General features: G+C 48.8%; 1 protein-coding gene and 1 long non-coding RNA gene across 3 annotated transcripts in view; one reads left to right on the forward strand and one right to left on the reverse strand.

Moving 5' to 3' along the window:
- Window positions 1-13978, reverse strand: part of ORAI3 (ORAI calcium release-activated calcium modulator 3) — a 24743-nt gene extending 10765 nt beyond the window's left edge. For both annotated transcript variants that reach the window (XR_014783937.1, XM_084806064.1), the window contains exon 1: window positions 13076-13978. Coding sequence is in view for 1 of the 2 variants with exons in the window: in XM_084806064.1 (XP_084662190.1) it covers window positions 13076-13330 (255 nt within the window). In the remaining variant the exon portion in view is untranslated. The remainder of the gene's footprint in view (window positions 1-13075) is intronic.
- The window catches only part of LOC146342276 (uncharacterized), a 22394-nt gene continuing 14601 nt past the window's right edge, over window positions 13940-21732 (forward strand). The window contains exon 1 of the long non-coding RNA XR_014783939.1: window positions 13940-14346. This is a non-coding gene — a long non-coding RNA (uncharacterized LOC146342276). The remainder of the gene's footprint in view (window positions 14347-21732) is intronic.

Below are 21732 nucleotides of genomic sequence, written 5' to 3' on the forward strand. Positions count from 1 at the left end.
AGGATTGCTCTCCCCGTCACATTATATTTATATCCCAAGTTAATGACAAGGCACTCAAAGCCAATCCAGAGTGGCTGGGTGACCAGTCAGATGGGCGATTAATAAATTTAATAATAAATAAATAAAGCAGCATGCATGGTGCACCCTCCATTTTATCCTCACAACAACCCTGTGAGGAAGGTTAAGCTGAGAACGAGTGAGAACAAGACTGGGCCAAGGTCACCCTCTGAGCTTCGTGGCTGAGTAGGGATTCCTGGTACTAGTCTAATGCTCTAACCACTATACAACACTGACTTACTGAATGTTTCTGCTGTTGCAGACTCTTCACTTTCTCACATGATGAGAAATTTCAGGGGCAGTGCTATTCTAGGCATGTTTTTAAAATCCCAGATCTGCAGCGGCGCGATACTTTTGTTAGAACCAACCCAAACGCTACAAAAATGTGCAATCTTTCGAGGTCTGGAGAACTTGAAAGATTGCACATTTTTGTGGAATTTGGGTTGGACCTAATAAAGCTATTGCCCAACTGTGGATTGTGGACTTAGAATATTTGTTTCATTTACAAATAAAGCAGAATATGTGTGGAGGCAAACAGGCACTCCTGCAGCTCACAGCAAACCCAGCCACTCCAGCCTCAGTTTTCCAGAAAGCAATTTGCACAGCAGCGACACCCTGCTCAAGACAGCGCAACCCCCATTTCTAGCCAACTCCTGTGAGAAACAGTCAGTTTTTAGTCTATTGGTCGCTTCTGTCTATTGCACAGGTGGGGGATCCAGATGTTGGACCACAACTCCCACCGTCTCTGACCATTGGCCATGCCGGCTGGGTCTGATGGGAGTGTGACCAACAACATCTGGAGAGCCACAGTCTATTCAGACCTCTCTCTCTCTCTCTCTCTCTCTCTCTCACACACACACACACACACACACACACACACACACACTGATCTGTGCAGGGGGTCTATGTCTCAGAATCACACCCTGTGGGTTAATTGCCGACATCTGCAGCCATTAAAGGGACATTATTGCTATTATTATTGTTGTTATTGTTGTTATTATTATTTACATTTCTATACCACCCAATAGCTGAAGCTCTCTGGGTAGTTTACAAAGGGCGCAATCCTTTAGACAGAAAAAAGTCCTGCAACTCCCAGCATTCCCCAGCCAGCTGGGAGTTGTTAGGCCTTTTTTCTGTCTAAACATGCATAGGATTGTGCCTAAAGGTTGTTTGTCAAATCCCTTGTTCTGGCCAGGTGGACTCCTTTATTGTAAACTTTCGCCCCCGTAGGATTTCGTGTGTACAAAGCGCTACACATACAAATTTCTCAATCATCCTCAGAAACACTTCCTTAAGTAAGGTCTGTATTATTATTATGCCCATACTGCAGGTGGGGGTGACTGAGGCCAAAGAATCTCAGCCCCCATGCAGTTTAACCAGTGCCTCCAGTTTTCTGTCGAATGTGGCTGTTTAGGTGGTGATTGATGCCAATCCATAGGGATTTGGGGAATGGGTGGAATATCCCCCCCTCCAATTTGTGTTGCAGTCTTGGCCCCCACATGGTTGTGTCAGATGAAGACAGGAAGTGAGGGCTGTGTGCAACTTCTCCTGCGGTCCCCCTCCAGGGTTGAGGCTGAGGGCCACCAGAGCTGGCATTAACATGGGATTCCTATTAAACCCCTAACTTGGCACCAGGACCCTCTTCAGGGATGGGGGTGGGGGAACTGTCCCATATTCCGGTTTGACCAGTCAGAGCTCCAGCTCTGGCCTGGATCCCAGTTCATTGGCAGTTTCCCCAGAGAATTGGGGCAGGGGTGGGGGGAAGCAAGAGAGAGAAAGGAAGGATTTAACCCAAAGCAGGACAGTTCCCCCAGCCTGAGAAGCCCCCCTCCCACACACACATAAAGTGAGGTTTGACCAGACTCCCCAATGTTGCCACCAGTGTGACATGGTTGTGTCACAGTGAAATAACCCCTGCCAACTTTGAGGCATCAAGTCCTTGGGCGGGCGGGAGTTGGCCAAGGTTTATTTTCAGAAAGTGGGCCACAATAAACAGAGCAGTGACAGCTGGCTGGTGCAGGCCCCACAAGGGGGCACGTGTTGGAGACTCATTGGAACTACCAGGGCATGAATGGAAGGGGGAGAGGACATTTCCCCCCAGCTTCAGCCCCACCACCTCAGTCGTTGGTCCTAAGGCCTGGCCCTAGAGGGGACAGCAACTATTTTCTTGTACAAAAGCCTGGCACTGAAAAGAAAAGGCACAGTGCCTCTGAGCCCATACAGAGTGTGCTTCTTCTCCAGGGGAACAGGGTTTTATTTTTGACAGACAGTCCTAGCAGGCTATGCTGCCTAGGGCTGATGGCGGCTGTAGTCCAACAGCATTTGGACAGCCACACATTCTCCACTCCTGTCCTACAGCCAGGTTGCCTCTTAACCCTCTCCCCTCTTTAAAAACACATAGACTTGTGTCATCTTACAAGTGTGGCGGATAACTTCCTCCTACAGAAAGTAGAGGAAGGAACTAGAGGATCGGCTATCCTTGACTTGATCCTAACCAACAGAGATGACTTAGTGGATAAAGTAGCAGTTACAGGAACTCTGGGGGAAAGCGACCATGTTGTACTTGAGTTCTTGGTTCTAAGGGAAGCAAAAGCCAAGTGTAGTCAAACGCGTACCCTGGATTTTAGGAAAGCTGATTTTCATAAACTCAGAACAATGATCAGTAAGGTCCCATGGCAAGCAATGCTAGCGAGAAAAGGAGTCCAAGATGGGTGGGAGCTTTTAAAAAAGGAAATTCTCAAGGCACAATCACAAGCAATTCCAACAAGAAGAAAAGGTGGAAGACAACAGAAGAAGCCAATGTGGCTTCACAAAAAGCTTAGGGATGACCTGAAAACAAAAAAGGACACATATAGGAAGTGGAAAGAAGGCCAAGTAACAAAGGAAGAGTACAGGCAGATAGCACAGAATTTCAGGGATGGCGTCAGGAAGGCTAAAGCTGAGAATGAGCTGAGGTTAGCAAGGGATGTTAAAAACAACAAAAAGGCTTTCTTCAGCTACGTGCATAGTAAAAGGCAGAGGAAAGAAATTGTGGTTCAGCTATTAAATAAAGATGGAAAAATGATAACAGATGACAAAGAAAAGGCAGAGGTGCTCAATTCCTACTTTGGCTCAGTCTTCTCCCAAAAGAGGGTCTATGACCCCCCTGGCAAAGGCGAAGTACAGGCTGAAGGGGCAGGATTGCAGCTTGAGATCGACAGGCATATGGTCAAGGAACACCTAATTACTTTGAATGAGTTCAAATCTCCAGGGCCAGATGAACTGCATCCTAGAGTAATAAAGGAACTGGCAGAAGAACTCTCAGAACCGCTGTCTATTCTCTTTGAGAAATCATGGAGGACGGGGGAAGTGCCAGATGACTGGAGGAGGGCTAACGTCGTCCCTATCTTCAAAAAGGGTAAAAAGGAGGAACCTGGGAACTACAGACCAGTCAGTCTGACATCAATCCCTGCGGAAATTCTGGAGCAGATCATAAAGCAATCCATCTGGAAGCACCTTGACAACAATGCCGTGATTACTCAAAGCCAACATGGATTTGTCAAAAACAAGTCCTGCCAGACAAATCTGATCTCATTTTTTGATCAAGTAACCTCCCTTGTAGACCGTGGGAATGCTGTAGACATCATATACCTCGACTTCAGCAAAGCTTTCGACAAAGTGCCCCATGATATCCTGATGAGCAAACTAGCTCAAAGTGGGCTAGATGAAACAACGATCCGGTGGATCCACAGTTGGCTACAGAATCGGACTCAAAGAGTGCTTATCAATGGGACCTTCTCAAGCTGGGGAGAGGTAACGAGTGGGGTACCGCAGGGCTCAGTCCTGGGCCCAGTGCTCTTCAACATTTTTTTTAATGACTTGGAGGAGGAGGTGCAGGGCATGCTGATCAAATTTGCAGATGACACAAAATTGGGAGGGATAGCTAATACTTTGGAAGACAGAAACAAAATTCAAAGTGATCTGGATAGACTGGAGCGCTGGGCAGAAAACAACAGAATGGCATTTAATAGGGACAAATGCCAAGTTCTGCACCTAGGAAAAAGAAACCAAAGGCACAGTTACAAGATGGGGGATACGTGGCTCAACCACACTACGAGCGAGAAGGATCTTGGAATTGTTGTCGATCACAAGCTGAATATGAGCCAACAATGTGATGTGGCTGCAAAAAAGGCAAATGCTATTTTGGGCTGCATTCATAGAAGCATCGCTTCCAAATCCCGGGAAGTACTAGTTCCCCTCTACTCAGCACTGGTTAGGCCTCATCTGGAGTACTGTGTCCAGTTCTGGGCACCACACTTTAAGAAGGATGCAGACAAACTGGAGAGGGTTCAGAGGAGGGCAACAAAGATGATCAGGGGACTGGAAACAAAGCCCTATGAAGAGAGACTGAAAGAACTGGGCATGTTTAGCCTTGAGAAGAGAAGACTGAGGGGAGATATGATAGCACTCTTCAAGTACTTGTAAGGTTGTCACAGAGAAGAAGGCCAGGATCTCTTCTCGATCATCCCAGAGTGCAGGACACGGAATAATGGGCTCAAGTTACAGGAAGCCAGATTCCGGCTGAACATCAGGAAAAACTTCCTGAGTGTCAGAGCAATACGACAATGGAACCAATTACCTGGGGAGGTGGTGGGCTCTCCCACACTGGAGGCCTTCAAGACGAGGCTGGACAGCCATTTGTCAGGGATGCTCTGACTTGGATTCCTGCAATGAGCAGGGGGTTGAACTCGATGGCCTTGTAGGCCCCTTCCAACCCTACTATTCTATGATTCTATGATTCTATAAGTTGGGTGAGACTAGGGAGGCCTGGACAACTACATTCTAGCTCAGGGGGCAAATAATTGCTGCCTAATCAGCAGCTCTACCCTACTCAACCCTGGAGCCTGCAAAACAAAGGGCATCTCTGAACATATGTGGAGTGCCTCCCACACCTGGAGTGGGAAAGAGAGATGTGGGAGGAATGGCTAAACCCAGAAGACAGTCCTGGTAGATCTGTCACACCTCCTGGTTATTGCTGGAGAAAGAAGCTGGGAGTTTCTGCATAGCTTCCCACCTCTGACCCTAACCATTAGACTCTCCTCTCAGAAGCGCCAAACCGTTGGCTCCCAGCAATTCCCGCTCTAGGCATGACCTAGATGACTAGCTAGGGGCCAGGCTGTTTTTTTCCCTCCCTTTGAGACTCACTGGGAGATCCCTTTTGAGGCTGACTGACCGAGAAACCCAGAATATCTGCACAGCCATGCCGACGACTGCACATGGGGTCACTGAGGGATTTTGATCAAGCATTCACATCTTGGCTCCTGCAAACCAGCGAGGGCCTCCTGCCAGCAGCCACCCCTATTCCCATGCTCTGGAGGCCACGACACACTTCCCTACTAGGCTGCCCTTCTTGACAATGCCCTTAGAGACAGGCCGGCCAGCCCTAAACCCCGTTTTTAGGTCCTCTTTGTACTCTGGGAATTTCCTACACCAATACTGCGCCTGTCGAGGACACTCAGGCGTAAAAGGCAAGCATGCCATCACGCTTTGCTTTTGCCACATGTACTCACACCATGCCCAAGAAGCCAGGGCCAAAATGTGGCTTCCCAGCGCATGTACCTTCAGGGCAAAATACAGTTAGATGTGCATGAGTCACACACACTGAGGTACGCACAACCTTCAAACAGGACGAGATTGAGAGCCACTAACTGGTTTCTCAAAATGAGAGGCGCAGGCCTTAGACCTACCAGGAAGTGTATGGGAGGTGGCTGTGCTTAATTGGTTGAGTGAGAAACCTCTACATATGCCCAGAGGCACTCTGCTCCTTTAGAATCTCACTCATGCTGGGACTGAGGCCTGGCTTCAAAAACAGACTCTGGGGCTCCAACAAAGATCTAGTTTGATCCCAATGTCCTGATGACCTCAGACTGGCGCTTCTGCCCCGATAGGAGAAAGACCCTACCACAATCATAATAATTAGAACTTTAATTAGTGCTTCTGGCACAAAGTGTCTCAGATATGTTACATTCGTGATCCTTACAACAACCCTGCAAGATAGGTCAGTTTTATCCCCGCCCCCACCCATACATTGTATCAGGGGGTGGGATAGGGAGAGCAGCTGAGGCTGAGAGATTGTAGCAGCTTGTCTAAACTGAGGTGGGATTTGAACTGGAGACTTCCCGTCTCAAAAGCTCTTACTTTGGGCTGGCCGCCCTCAGTTTCCACACCCCCGATGCTACCTCCCCGAAACCAAATGGCGCTCTTGAGAGAGAAGAGCTGTCACATTTTGTTTCATAAACTCCCCTACCCCCAAAAACTGTTGGCTCCAAAACAGGGCCTTGCAGCCTGTCGAATTTCTCAGATCCTCCCTTCCCAGCCTAAGCTCCCCTGTTGCTTTGGTTACAAGCAAATGAGATCACATCGTGAGGAATGCGGTTCTGCCTTGGGACCTGGCTGGGCAAGGAGAGGGAATAACAGATGATGTCTGACATTTGTTCTCCCACCCTTCCTGTGTGGCGTACATGGTCCAACTCCCATTTTATCCTCACAACAACCCTGCAAGGAGGGTTAAGCTGGGACGAGTGACTGGCCCAAGTTCACCAAGTGAGCTTTGTGGCTGTGGGGATGGGAGTCGAATTCTCCTCCAGCCTAAAGTCCAAACGCTCTAGCTACTACACCATGCTGTCTCTAAAGAAAACTACAGGCAGACAAAGGGAAGACAAACCCGTTTTAACAGGCAAGCAGACCAAGCTGCCAGGAGGGCTGAAGACCATCAACCAGGATGACCACACCGGGACGGCAGGCCCAGGAGTGAGGAGAAGTGGATTAGCTTTCCTGGCTACGGTTGCCACACATATTTTACTTGAGAGCAAACCCCTCTGTAGCCAGGTTTATGTGCCGAGTAAACATGGAGGTAAAGGTAAAGGTGTTCCCAACCAGTCGTGTCCGACTCTAGGGTGCGGTGCTCATCCCCGTTTCTAAGCCGAAGAGCCAGCGCTGTCCGAAGACGCTTCCGTGGTCATGTGGCCAGCATGACTGAACACCGAGGTGCACGGAACGCTGTTACCTTTCCCGCCGAAGCGGTACCTATTTATCTACTTGCAATTTCTTGCTTTTGAACTGCTAGGTTGGCGGGAGCTGGGACTGAAGACGGGAGCTCACTCTGTCACGCGGCACCCGGGTCTCGAACTGCTGTCCTGCCGACCTTCCAGTCTGCAGTTCAGCGTCTTAACCACTAAGCAAACACGGAGACCATGCCACAAATCTTGCATTCAGTGTGAACTCACTAGGTAGCCTTAGCCAATCTACACTCTCACTCTCTTGCTCTTTCTTGGCCCCTTCATTCCTCTGGAACATGGGGGTCATAACACTAACCCGCCACCTCACAAGGCTGTTGTAAGGAGGGCCGAGAGAACACACATGAAGCTCTTTGGATACCATGAAGTGCCCTATGAAAGCAAAATAGGATTAACAACTCAGAGATGTGGCAGGGTGGCTGTCTCTACTCCAAAAGGGAAACCTAAGCAGCTGTCTAGGGTACCAATTGGTAGGGGGCATGCAGAGAGGGAACCAGTGTCCACTGAGTGTGTGTGAGAGAGACAGTGAGTGAGTGAGTGAGTGTGTGTGTGTGGGGTGGGGAAAGATGCATTACGATCATCTGAGGCCCACCTCCAGGTGCCTCCACCAAATGAGGCAAGGGGGTGGCTACAAGAAAGGGACTTTTCAGTGGTGGCACCCTGTTTGTGGAATGCTCTCTCCAGAGAGGCTCGCCTGGCGCCTATTATCACCTTTCTGGTGCCAGATGAAGACTTTTTTATTCTCCCCGGCATGTTAAGAACCGCTTTTAGTATTTTATTCTGCTGGTGGTTTTAATTTGGTTTTATATGTTGAGATTGGGGTTGGACTCGATGGCCTGGGGTTGGACTCGATGGCCTTGTAGGCCCCTTCCAACCCTACTATACTATTCTATGAGATGGTTTAACTCTTTGCTGCTGGTTTTATCTCAGTTTTATTCTGGGTTGTTTTTATTTTTTGTTTTAAGGTTTGTATTTTATGTATTTTTTGTTTTAAGGTTTGTATTTTATGTTTTTAATGTATTGTATGTCACCTAGAGAACTTTGGTTATTGGAGGGGGGGGGGGTTAAAAGCACAATAAATGATTTTTAAGAAGCATTTATACTCCACAGTTGATTGTTGTTTTTAAATGAGGCATCCTCTTTGAAAAGGATGATGGTTGTTTTTTTATAAAACTATAAGCAGGAGGTCTGGGCCTGCAGGATAGGGTGTGGTGCTATTGAAAGAAAGTTTACCTAAGGTGGAGGAGCGCCAAAATCTGGTGTATGGGATTCAGATGTGGCAACCCAGAATTACAGGAGGAGAAATCAGCAAATGATTCTCTGGAAGCAAACAACTCTTGGGCAGGTTCATGCAAAGATTACTGGTAGAAAATGCACAATTCTGAATTACGGAAACATTAATCAGAGACCCCAGGGTGTGAGGAGGAACATCACATCATTAAAGGCTACATTTGTTCCACTGCCGCCCAGGAAGAGCATCCTGGCACAGTGGAGATCAGCCAGGCCCCATCCGTCGGCCAGAGAAGGAGCAGCTGCAAGGAACTTTGCTTCCCTCCCCAGAAAGAATATTTGGCTCTGTCAGACTCTTGCCATAGGATTGTGGAACTGAAGGGAAGCGTGCACTGGCTTCTGCTGTTGGCCAGGGGACCAAGGGCCCCCTGCCGCCCAGCAGTAACAGCAGTACAAGGCCTGGGGAGGCCAGCAAGCCCCTGTCCATCGGCCACGTAGGGATCTGCTGCCTCACCAGAATTGACACTGGATTTCAATTGCCAGTTGCCTTCAGACTGCAGATCGGAAGAGAAGCACCCTCTGGCCCAATGCTGTAGCGGAACCAGGGCTTGCAGGATCGAAGCCCCAGGAGTTTTTGATGAGCAGGAATGATGTCATCTGCCACCCCCCTCAGGCTTCCCTGTTCCCTCTGAGTTTAGCTGCAATCCTCACAGTAGGCAAGGTGGAGGGGAACAGATTTTCCCAGCTACAATATATTGGTGTGACCTACCCCTGTTGTAATGGAAAATATTTTGGGGTGGTGAATGGATAATTAAGACCCATTCGATTTACCAAAGGCCTGCTCCTGGTGGAGAGGAAAACTGCTAGAACTGGTTTGCGGGACCATCATGAGTGCCTGCACTGCAAAATGGACCAGTGTTCCACTGCTCTGGCCTCATCCAGGGGACTAAGATGTCCTGGGTTGCATGGGTTTGGGGTGGGTGTGTAGGTGTATTATTACAATCTACTGAAGCCTTCCAGAACCTAGTGCCTCCCCAGATGTTTTAGACCACAATTCCCAGCATTCCTGACCAGTGGCAATGTAAGCTGCCTTTAGGATCATTTGATTAAAAGGCAGGAAATAATAACAACAACAACGACGACGGAGGATGATGATGATTATGGTAGTGACAAATCCCCCCCCCCATTAAAGATGATTATGGTAGTGACAAATGCCCCCCCCCATTAAAGACTATTCAAAAATATTCCAGTAACCTACAACTTCCTAACATACATTTCTCAAGAGTGGTTTGGGCAGGAATTTTGCACAGGTACTTTTATGCAGGGTTGCAAATGTGTGTTGAAAAATTTTCCAGAATTTCCCCCCAAGCTGAACAAATCCTGTCCCCGCAATACCTAAAGGCAACATGCCCTTATGCAGCTTCTTTTGTGAAAGGAACTTGCTTCAGCTGTTCTTTTAAAAACCACCCACAGATGTACGAACACATTGCCTCTGAGCATATGCGGAGTACAAATCTCTTCTGACCAGAAGCAATTATATTTGTAAGGGCACCGTATTTCCAAAGGGAGGATTTTAGGTTGTGTATTTTTTAAAAAATCATCTTATATGGAAATAGAAATAAAACATACCCAAACAATTTTGACTTTAGATCCTCCTATTCAGGCAAGATTAAGAAAGTTAAACTCTAGCAAGGTGGGCAGCCCCCGAGATGTGCCTCTCAGCTAACCTTTTCACACAATTCTGTTTTTCTAACAACCCCTCCTCCTCAAAATGGATGTTAAACTACATTTGAGATCTTCATTCAGCAGCTTCCTTGTGACAGGAGGAAAAGCAGAAGTCAATACGAATATTGGGTCACCAGAAAAGTTGGTGTGTGGGGGGGGGAATGTTACAAACTGCAGCCCAAATTTCTCTGTTTTGAACCAGAGCTGCCAAACAAGAAGGCTTCCGCTTGATCAAAACCTCTTGAGTCATGTTAGGAAACAAGGAAGAGCCATAAATTCTGAAAAAAAAGTGGACATCCTGTTTTACACTTTTAAAAAATTCTAAATATTTCCGTATCTGCAGAATTTTCTTTTCACTTTCCCCCCTGCTTCCCTTTCCCACCCCCGGGCCTCTTTTCTATATAGTTTGACAGTTAACTGACCGAAACATTGTCAATGGCCTATTTGGCAGTAAGCAGATATCCCCAGAGTTGTTGTTACACATTTGCGGGTTTTTTTCTTTTTTTCTGTCCAAAATTAGCAGGACATTTATCATGGACAGAGGTGTTTTTAAAAAAAAAAATGGGTGTGTCTGAAGACGTTTCTGATCTCTTGTGTTTTCATTTTCAAAAATGTATATATTGATGGGGGGTGTAGAGTTTTTTTGGTTAGCAAAAAATAAAAACAAAAAACACCAACAGCAAGTATACTAAAAACAAAAGGTTACGATGTTTTGATAAAGATGACGCTCAGGGATGTTGTCTTCTTGGTCATATCTTTAAACACCACCCAGAGAGCTTCAGCTATTGGGCGGTATGGGAATATAATAAAGGAAATAAATATCCACTCTCAAACCTGAAATTGCTGCGTAGGATAATCTGAGCCAATCCATAGATGCTTATAAATAATAAGGGCCAAATAACGACTGTTAGGCATCGCAGAGCAGTTTGCCCAACTCTGTATTTAATCAAGTGTACTAGGAACAGGGAGACCCAGGTTCAATTTGCCACTCAGCCGTGCAACTCATTGGGTGATCGTAGAATCATAGAATAGTAGGGTTGGAACTTGGAAGGCCTATAGACGGCCTATGGACCATTGAGTCCACCCCCCACCCCCCGCCCAATGTAGGAAGGAATCTAAGTCAAAGGATCCCTGACAAGTGGCTGTCCAGCTTCGTCTTGAACGCCTCCAGTGTGGGAGAGCCCACCACCTCCCTAGGTAACTGGTTCCATTGTCGTATTGCTCTAACAGTCAGGAAGTTTCTCCTGATGTTCAGCCAGAATCCGGCTTCCTGTCGCTTAAGCCCATTATTCCATGTCCTGTATTCTGGGATGATCGAGACGAGATCCTGGCCTTCCTCTCTGGGACAACCTTTCAGGTATCTTGGCCCAGTCATTCTCTCTCAGCACAAACCCTAAGCTACCTCACACAGTTGTTGTGAAAATGAGCCGGGAAAGAACCTTGCATACCATCTCAAGTTCTTTGTGCAAAGCATGGGAGAAGTGTAATTTAAAATATAATTAAAATACTTAAATTGATGTAAATGGATCCCCATATGCCCACTTTATGCCAGGTTGAAAGGTGGCAGCCCTATGTATTCCACAAAGAGGAGCACCGTTTCAGATGTTACTGGAGTGCAGGAGGCTGCAGAGGTTTCTTGGATAGAGGGAGGCTGTCAGCGTATGCTCAGAGATCCGCTGTATTTTTTAATGTTTGGCAGAAGCCCCGGTAAAGTGAGCAAAGTGAGTTGCAGCTGACGGATGAAGAGGCTCCAGTAAGCAAAGGGAACATAAAAAAAAGATCGTATAGGGTTTATGGAAAAGGCCGATCCCTTTCTCAGATATCTTTAGAAAGGCACACAGAATCTTGGATCACTTTGAAGACTTCCCATCTTTATTTATATGTCATCAGGGACAGGAGCAGTGTTCCCCAACCTAGCAACCTATGACACCCACCCCCCATGAAACCCAGCCAGCATAATCGCTGGCTGTGCTGGCTGGGGATGATGGAAATTATAGTCAAACACATCTGGAGGACACAAGGTTGGGGAAGATCCATGAAAACGTATGCCACAACAAAGCTGTTAGACTTTTAAGGTGCCAAAAAACTGTTTGGGGTGTTTGCTGATCTGTTAGTAGGAGAAGGAGCTGTAGGGATTTGGGCTATTCTTCCCAAGCTGGTGGCTACTTTAGTTACATCAAGTCAGCTCTACTGCCTCTGTCTTCCCTTGCAAACATCAAGTCCGGTTCTTATACTCCCACTCTGATTTTAAAAATAACAGCGCAAAGGGGGCACTAAGCTGAAAAATTCTCAAGCTTCGCACTATATTTTGGAAAGAAGGACAAAAAAGGCATCTCTCATAAATGGGGAGCAGACCCAGGAGCCCTGGTACACAGTTTCTCTGTTCTAACCCACTAGCACTGATAATGCTAGACCTCAGTATCTCACATGGAGCCACTCTGGATGTACTTCACACAAGCTCGCGATAACGAAAGTAGATTTGGGTCAGAATTCCTTGGCTGTATCCATTCCTGGAGAAGAGGTACCCAGTAACTGAATCAGCCCTTCAGAAGTCTGTGGGTGGGAAGGGAGGTAATAAGATGTGGCACTTAGTGTGCTGGGATTATCTAGGATGGGGCAGCAAGGACCAGTGGTTACAGCAGTGATATTTCTCAAGTTTCCTTAGAGGGGGAAAACACAACGGTACTTAACAATGCAGAAAAAGTAAACCGAACTTCTGCATTCTGCGGAAAGTGAACATAGAGACTGGTGGTTACATCCATGGGACATGGGCTACTGCTTCAGTGTTCTCTGGGATTGGGGGAGGAGGTGAGAGATGCCGCTGAGTGGGAAGAATTGAGGGGCTCAGCATTCCTGGGTTCTCTCTTGGGGGGGAGCACGGCAGCAAGGCATAGCAGTTACCGCTGCCGTGGAAGGGAGTGCAGACCAGCGTTTAGCGCAGTAGGCTTCAAGCCATGGCCCTGGGATGCAGGAGGTGATGGGGATGGGGAATCTCTGTCCCCACTTACCATGGCAAACCCGGAAAGCAGGGCTGAGGTCCGGCTGGAGGCTTTGAGCTTGGCCCGGCTGAGATACAGTCGCCGCCAGTTGAGGGCATGAAGGGAGTGCTGGTTGGCACTCATCAGCTCCAGGTAACTTCGCCGGACGAACTCCCGGTAGGTGGCAGAGACGCCCAGAGTCTCCGAAGATTCGGGGTTCAGGGGCTCGCGCTCCCCTTCCGCCCCCTCGCCATCCGCCGCCTCGGCTCCTGCACCGGACTTCATCGGACCCCTTGGAGCACGGAACGGACCAGGAGCAGAAAAAGAGCTGGCTTGGGGGGGCGGCGGCAGGCAAGCTTCGAGGAGCCGAAGGGGGCAGTCAGAAGCCTCAACCAACAGTAGGGGGTCAAGGGGACCCACAGGGAGCGGGGGGGGGGACACCCACAGCTAAAGCGATACGGGAGGAGATTGCGCTGTTGAAACAAAGTTTTTTTTGGGGGGGGTAAATTCAGTAGGATGGGGGGGCGGTTAGGTCCAGGGGGATACAGAAAGCAAAGGTGGGGAAATCCTGGCCAAGCGAGGGCGTCCCGGCGAAAAGATGGAAGGAGACGTCGCCGCCACCCCCCCCCCCCCAAAAAAAGATCAAAAGGCGCGGGTGGGGGGAGGAGGAAGCAGGGCAGGAAGGGAGGGGCGGGCTACAGGGGAGCGGCGGGGGCGTACGCCGGGGCAGAGGGAAGGGTCCGAAGAGAGACTGCGGGTGCTGCGCCGCGTCGGGGCAAAAGCTGCGATCCGCGCAGGCGGCTGAGCGGGGCAGGGCGAGGGGAGGCGGGAGGGGAAGGGAGAAGTTTGCTTTGGCTGCTGGCGGCGGCATTTAAAGGGGAAGCAGCGAGGGAAGAGAGGCAATCGGGGGCGGGGCGGGTGGCGGAGGTCACAGCGGTGATGTTCAAAGGGAGGAAAGCTGCGCTCTGCATCAGCCTTCCCACGCGGGGGCCCTCCAGACGCGTGGCACTGCAACTCCCATCATTCCCAGCCAGCATGGCCACTCTGGTTGGGAATGATGGGAGCTGCCGTCCCACGCGTCGGGAGGGGCCCGGCCTGGGGAAGGCCGCTCGGCGCGTTCACTCCACGGCGGAGGTCAGCCTGTCCAGGGCCCAGCCTTCCCGCAACCTGGTGCCCCCCCCACCCCGACGGAGCTTCGGACTCCAGCTCCCATCGGCGCCAGCCAGCACGGCCAGGAACGCGGGGAGCTGCACTCTAAAACATCTGGGAGGGCGCCCGATTGAACCGAGGGGGGCCGCCTTGTGAGTAGTCGCGTTTAGGATCTCCCGCTGTAAGGAAGGGAGGGGAAGGGATTATGGTGATCTGGATCCTAAATGCGTTGAAAGGCTGCACTCCTCACCGCAGCACGTGTTTGTGTGGGAGGAGGGTGGTCTCTTGAATCCATTCGGTCCTACTTCAGCGCAAACACGCATTTGGGACCGGGTTGTAAAAGTTGGGGACCTTCAGGAGAGTAAATGGCCGGGCGTTTCTCCTGTTGTACAAGGTGGGAGGATGCATGCTTCACGGTCGACACTGCCACACACCCCACCCCAAGGCAACCGACCTCGGGGGTAGAAAGGTAGAGCAGCAGGAAGGACCTGGTAGGGCCTACCTTTTTCCCCTGGGACTGGTGGAGGCAGCATTAAAACACCCCCCCCCCCCAGCAATGGTACAGTCCAGGAAAGGTTTTACCACTTGATTCTGCAGTGTGAAGAAAGGGCTGCCTATTTGGTCAAGTCCTCTATACAAAAGTATCGAACATCTAAATACCCCACTCCAAATAAATAAATAAATGCTGGTATTAGTCCCACATGGACTTGAGCACACTCCAGGAGAGAGGGGAGGACAGGAAGGCCTGGCGTGCTGTGGTCCATGGGGTCACGAAGAGTCGGACACGACTGAACGACTGAACAACGTTAGTCCCACAGGAGAAAAGGTAGCTTGCATTGTGCCTGTATTATTGTTTTGGGGTTTTTTTTAATAGCAAGGCTAATCATGTCAAGGTGAGGCAGGGGACACTTTAGGCTGCAGTCATCAGCGCAGTTTACTAGGGAATAAAGATCATGGAACACATTGACTGAGTTCCAACAACACGATAACCCACACTCAAGTTGTGTTGTTGGAAACCAGCCATTGGGATTTACAAGACGCTGAACTGCAGACTGGAAGGTCGGCAGGACAGCAGTTCGAGACCCGGGTGCCGCGTGACAGAGTGAGCTCCCGTCTTCAGTCCCAGCTCCCGCCAACCTAGCAGTTCAAAAGCAAGAAATTGCAAGTAGATAAATAGGTACCGCTTCGGCGGGAAAGGTAACAGCGTTCCGTGCACCTCGGTGTTCAGTCATGCTGGCCACATGACCACGGAAGCGTCTTCGGACAGCGCTGGCTCTTCGGCTTAGAAACGGGGATGAGCACCGCACCCTAGAGTCGGACACGACTGGTTGGGGACACCTTTACCTTTCACCTTTTAAACATGTATAGCAGGGATAGGCAACCTTCCTGGCCCTGAAAGCTGCATGCACATGTGCACATGGGCGTGCGCACACCCACACACACCCATATGCCAACAGTAGGCCACTTCTGGCTGTCCGGATGTTTTGGCCTACAACTCCCATGACCCCTCACGGTTGGCTATGCTGGCTAGGGCTGCTGGAAGGTGTAGGCTAGAACATCTGGATGGCCCAGCCCTGCACAAGGAGCCATCACAGCCCACATGCAGGCAGCCCTCTCCTGATGTATAGGGTTGCGTTGTTGCAATGGGGAAACAGCATGATGGGGAAAGGATTCAACTGAAGTTTCTGCCTATACATGTCTACTCAGAAGTAAGCCCCATTGAGTTCAATGGAACTTACTCCCAGGTAACTGCATATAGGATTGGAGTCTTAGTTTATAATTTAAATAAATTACGGCTCCAGTCCTATACTCAGTTACCTGGGAGTAAGCCCTAATGAAAGCGATAGGACTTACTTTTGAGTAGACATGCATAGGATTGCACTGTCAGAGTACCAGATTCACTCTACTATGAACCTTAGAAACATTGTCCATTAATTATGTTAATGTGTCGCAGCAAAAACAATGAAGAGCTTTGTGGCACCTTGAAGACTAACACAGTTATTCTGGCATAAGCTTTCGTGGACACAGCCCACTTTATCAATTGCCTCTGATATGTGACAAATGGGTGTCTGAAGCTCCAACCCTGGAAACTAGACCAGGCTGCAAGGCACCCTTTGTCTATATTCCTGAGGCATCACTACCACCACTCACATTTTAAATAACTCTTATGTCCTGGGTATGCAAGAATCCAGGCTTATACATTTATGGAGAAGGACAGCCCGTTGTCCAGAATTTCCTTTAAACTCCTTAAAACCCAGGTTAGTGTATACATCAAGTGGTGTAAGCGGGTTGGAAAAGGCCACCTTCAGGCTAGGCAAAATGAACTTAAATATAAGAATGTATAAATATGTGTCAGCCAATTGCCCAGTAAAATACTTGTTCTGAAATGGATATATTGAAACCTTAGCTATTAATCTTAAGGGACAATGTTACAGGAGCAGAAGCAGTCTGCCGTGTTTTATTCTGAGTGTTGTACATCCATGTCAGTCAGATGTCTAGGAGTATATTTGTACATTGAATTTAGAAATTTTTGGTGATTATATTAGTATTGTTTGAATACAGGTAGGTATGCTTGTAGCACAATTTAAAATAAGTAAATCTTTAGCCAGATTTTTATATCTAACTCAGCCTTCCCCAGCATGATGCCTACGAGAGGCTTTGGACTACAGCACCCATAATCCCTGGCTATTGGCCATGCTAGATGTGGCTGACGGAAATTGTAGCCTCAAGCCTCTGTGCTAACTGTTCAGCAGTTGCTAGTTGGGGGAAAACTGTACTTTTCCACATGTGTTAAACTCTTCCTGCTGCACTGCTGTTCTTACCAAAACCAGTTTCAAAATCTGGAGATCCAATCACTGATCGCCTGTGTCACATCTGTTGTGGACCCAGAGTGGCACAGAGCTGCAGCCAATTACGACTGTCTGTGCCGTGCGTAGCTGCTTCAGATGTGAAACAAAGGAGGCTGAACTGTTCTTGCACATGCAGTAAAAGCCTGTGGTTGCTGTTCACCACAGTGAGCTGGGGGAAAGGGAACTGAAACCTGTGGTGGTAGAACAGACCATGCTGCTTCAGATGATAGGTGGGGCGAAAAAGTTCCTGAACACTCCTCTAGGATACCCCCCCCAAAAAAGAAAGAAACAGTGAAAAAAGGGACATGGAAAGAACCTTTATCCTTGTGGGGCTAGTTTTCTATTGGCAGGGAGTTTATTACAAGGGGGAGCATTAAAAATACTGGCAACACTTTACCCCCACAAAGTCTGAAGTGGCACACTCCTCTGTTCCACTGAGCACTGTCTCATGCCATCCTGGTATGCATGGAGGCCGGGGCAAGCTTTCCTGAGTAAGGGCTGCTGTGTATGGAAAACGTAATTTTGGACCGTCCCCCCCCCCCCCACCGCCGCCACAGCTGCTGGAACAGGGGAATCAATTCAGACTAGGCTCACACTGTATACATGCGGCAGAACGGAGTAGCGGCAGGCGGGCTACATGGTTTCAGACTGCAGATGGGGAATATCCTTGTCGGAAGCTTCCCACTGTTTAAAAACTCCCTGCAGATAGAAAACCAGCATAAAAAGCAAATGGGGGGGAATTACAAAATTCCCTGATACGCTAGTTTCCTATTTGCAAGGAGATAAGTGTTTTTTAAAAATGTGGAGGTGCATTCACATTGGCACCTCATGCCTGAGTTTAAAGAGGTACAGTTTATTCCATCATTTCAGCATTCTGCCACTGCGTTCCCCCCTCAGTCAGCTCCATGTAAAGACTATGCAGAAGCTGCTGCTGCTGTATCCCTGTGGGCAGCCCCTGACACAGCTTAGCCATGCAAATGCATTTCCCAGGACAGCCAGGGGAAGCCTTTGAATCAGGCGCAAGTTCCACAGACAGGGCTGGCATCTAGGGTGAGCATGGCTGGGCACATGCCGAGGGTCCAAACCCCAGCAGGGGCCCACTGACAAGAGTCCCCTCCTCTTCCTTTGTCCCTTTGCACCCCACTTGTTCACTTGCCTCTTGCTCTGGCCTAGACAATGGTGACGGTGAGATGGAGGAGTAGCATATGCCCCCGCCTGCTTACTTGCTGGCTCTCTACCTATCAAGCAAGCCACCGGTAGCGATGATGAGAAAGAGGATGAGAAGCAGCCGATGACAGTGGCCGTGTGAAGGTGGACTCACTGAGGAAGGAGGCCCATTGTGTCTCGCCCAGGTTCCCTCCAAAACCTGGAGGTCTGTCCAAAGAAGTCAAAAGGAATTACTTCCTAGAAAGAGATGGGGAACATGGGAGTTGCAGTCCAACAGCCTCACACGTTCCCCACCACTAAATGCTGGAGCCCATAGAAAGATAAAATAAAGATTGAATTAAAAAAAATGACAGTCAACTGAAGGAATTGAGGAAATTATTTGAAACGGCAAAAATATAAAGAGTTTCATCGAGCAATGAGATGGAGAAATGGAATTTGAAGTCTGTCATGGTTTCGCCCCCCCAAGACTGTCATAGTTTTTCCCAAAGACATCTGGGTACTGTACTTTTCCTAAAGGGACCGAGAATTCCTTTGCTGGAAATCTCTTTTTCAGTTTGAAGGAACTACAATTCCCAGGCTCCCTGCCTGAGAATGGAACCATGACACTTAGGGGCAATCTACATTACAACTTTAAACTGGTTTCAAACCTGTTTTTAGTGATTACGGCTACCAAATACAGGAATTCTGGGAATTGTAGATTTAGGAAGAGGGGCCGCTTGGGCAGGGGACAGGGGGTCTCTAGCAAAGAATTCTCAGTACCCTCATGAAACTGCAGGATCCCTTTAGATTAACCGGTTTGAAACCAGTTTAAAGTTGTAATGTAGATTGGCTCTAAAACAGGGATGAAACAGGTTGAAAACATATAGCATAGACATGGCCTAAGGAAAAGTGAAAAGGACAAATTAAAAAGTACGGGAAAGGAATGAACGCAAATATGAAATGAGTGGGGGGAAAGGGAAGAAATGTGAAGAAAAAACGAAAGGAAGTTATTTCAAACGTTATTTTATACATAATAAAAGGAAAGTTTAAAGCAGAGTCAAACTGAGTAGAATGAATGAAAAGAAAAAAATCCTTGTGGAGGGAGTGAAATGAGATATATTCAAAAGCATGGTGCTCAAGTTCTCAGATAAGTGGTAGGGTTCGAACCTGCAGAAGGCAAGTCTGAAAACGACAACGTAGAGAATTCAGCCTGTGCGCTACCGCCCAGCAACACCAGCCACACCAGCAAAGAACACCTCCCTGCACTAATAAGCTAGAACTGGTCTGGTGATACTACCTGACCCTCATAAAAGCTTCCCGATTAGCTTTGCACTTTGGTTCGACTTGAGGGGTTGGTAACATCTGATGATTTTGCACCTCATCTTGTGCCTTCAGTAGCAAAAGGCCCTATAAAAAAGGTAAAGGTGTCCCCAACCAGTCGTGTCCGACTCTAGGGTGCGGTGCTCATCCCCGTTTCTAAGCCGAAGAGCCAGCGCTGTCCAAAGACGCTTCCGTGGTCATGTGGCCGGCATGACTGAACACCGAGGTGCACGGAACGCTGCTACCTTTCCCACCGAGGCGGTACCTATTTATCTACTTGCAATTTCTTGCTTTCGAACTGCTAGGTTGGCAGAAGCTGGGACTGAAGACCGGAGCTCACTCCGTCACACGGCACTCGGGTCTCGAACTGCTGACCTGCCGACCTTCCAGTCTGCAGTTCAGTGTCTTAACCACTAAGCCACCGCGGCCCTATATCTGTCTACATATCTGGAGACAGATGGCTACCTGAGAGGTATACAAATGCGGCTAGACAATATTTCGAAAGGAACTGAGAAAGACAAAAGAGTTCATTTCCAGGCATCTGCTGACACACACACCTGATGGAAGACATGAACCCGAGAGGTACTACACCTCCCAGCATCCCTGACCATAGACCAGTCTGGATGGGGCTGATGGGAGTTGTAGTCCAAAATATATGGAGGGAATCCTATAAGGGAAGGCTGGCCAGTCATCAGAGATTATGGGAGTTGTAGTCCAAAACATTTGGAGGGGGCCAGGTTGCTTACCAACCTGTGGGGAATTGTCAGATTCCTCTGGAAAACTCACAAGCACAAGGTAACAATTAGAGACGCCACCCCTGGCCATGGAACAACCTTGCCTAACACTCCCAATGTTTTCGTGGTCCTCCAGTTGTTTTGGACTACAATTCCCAGCATCCCTAAAGATTGGCTATGCTAGCTAGGAATAATGGGAGTCAAAGTCCAAAGCATCTGGAGGGCACCAAGCTGGGGAAGGCTGGCACAGAATTTCCATTCTTAGGTCAAGAGAGCCCTCCCACCCCACACCCTGCTCAGCTGCCACCCTCCTTGATGGATGAAGTGCCTCTCCGGAGAGTTGCCAGCTTTGATGGGTCCCATGACCAGGGATGTCTCCACAGGATTCTGCTGCCAACAGCTTGGCAGCACCAGAGGAAGGAATTCCCATGGGACAGTCGACTACACCGTACCTACAGTTGATGGCCGGTCTCTGGGGTTGAGACATATTAGGAGAGGTTTCTCAAACATTCAGCGGACCAGCACAGGGCCGGCCCTACCATTCGGAAGAGTGAGGCGGCCATCTCAGGCGGCAGATCTTGGGTGTCATGAAGGGGCAGCAAAAGGATATTGTTGCATTTTTACTGCTTGGGAGGGGGAAGACACACTTGTGGAGTTTCCTGCGCCCGGTGCCAAAATGACTTCACTAGCCTTGGGTACTATACACTTTGACTCGGGGAGGGGGAATTTGCTGCTCCAGCTCAGGCAGCAAAACGGCTTGGGCCATCCCTGCCCAGAACTGAGGCTCAGCATGGAACTCTACAGCCCCAAGTTCACACGGGAGGGGCCACTGCTTTGTGAACAGGGAGTTTCTTCCTACCGTCATATTTCAGTTGTTAATGGGACAGCCGCAGTCTTCCGGCAAGTCTAGATTAGACATAGATTCTTCCTCCACCAGTGCCTCTGCATCCTTTTATAGTATTATATTGGCAAACACTTTGTTCGCCTCGCACACAGAACCAGTGCTTTAGGACAGGGTACTAACACTAGCCTATCAAAGCCAGTCCTTAGAAAGACCCAGCCCATCCCGAGCCTAAAGAGCATACCAACACTAGGCCCGCCTTCCCCAACCTGGTGTCCTCCACATGTGTTGGACCGCAACTCCCATAATTCCCAGGTAGCATGGCTGTTGGAGGGCACCAGGTTGGGGAAGACTGGATTAGGCCATTGCTCTAGCGGCTAGGGGGAAATGAAAAGGGCACATCGATTAATTCCCCCTGCCCTGTTTTATCATCACAGCTACAAACAGGCATCCTGTCCTCTTGAGTGTTTGCAATTCATCCCCATTTTGTGCCACTGGCAATGTCAACCATAAGCGGCAGAGAGCAGATTTTGATCTAAGGCTGCAAGCTGATACCACAGGCGATTAATGTAACTGGGCGCAAATGAGATAAACTTGACTGACGTCAAAGTGAGCCATGAACTCCTCCTTTGGTGACCTTGGCCGAGT

This window comes from Heloderma suspectum, chromosome 6 (assembly GCF_057233095.1).
Source record: "Heloderma suspectum isolate Gila_16-S chromosome 6, 16-S_ref, whole genome shotgun sequence".
NCBI classification, from domain to species: domain Eukaryota; kingdom Metazoa; phylum Chordata; class Lepidosauria; order Squamata; family Helodermatidae; genus Heloderma; species Heloderma suspectum.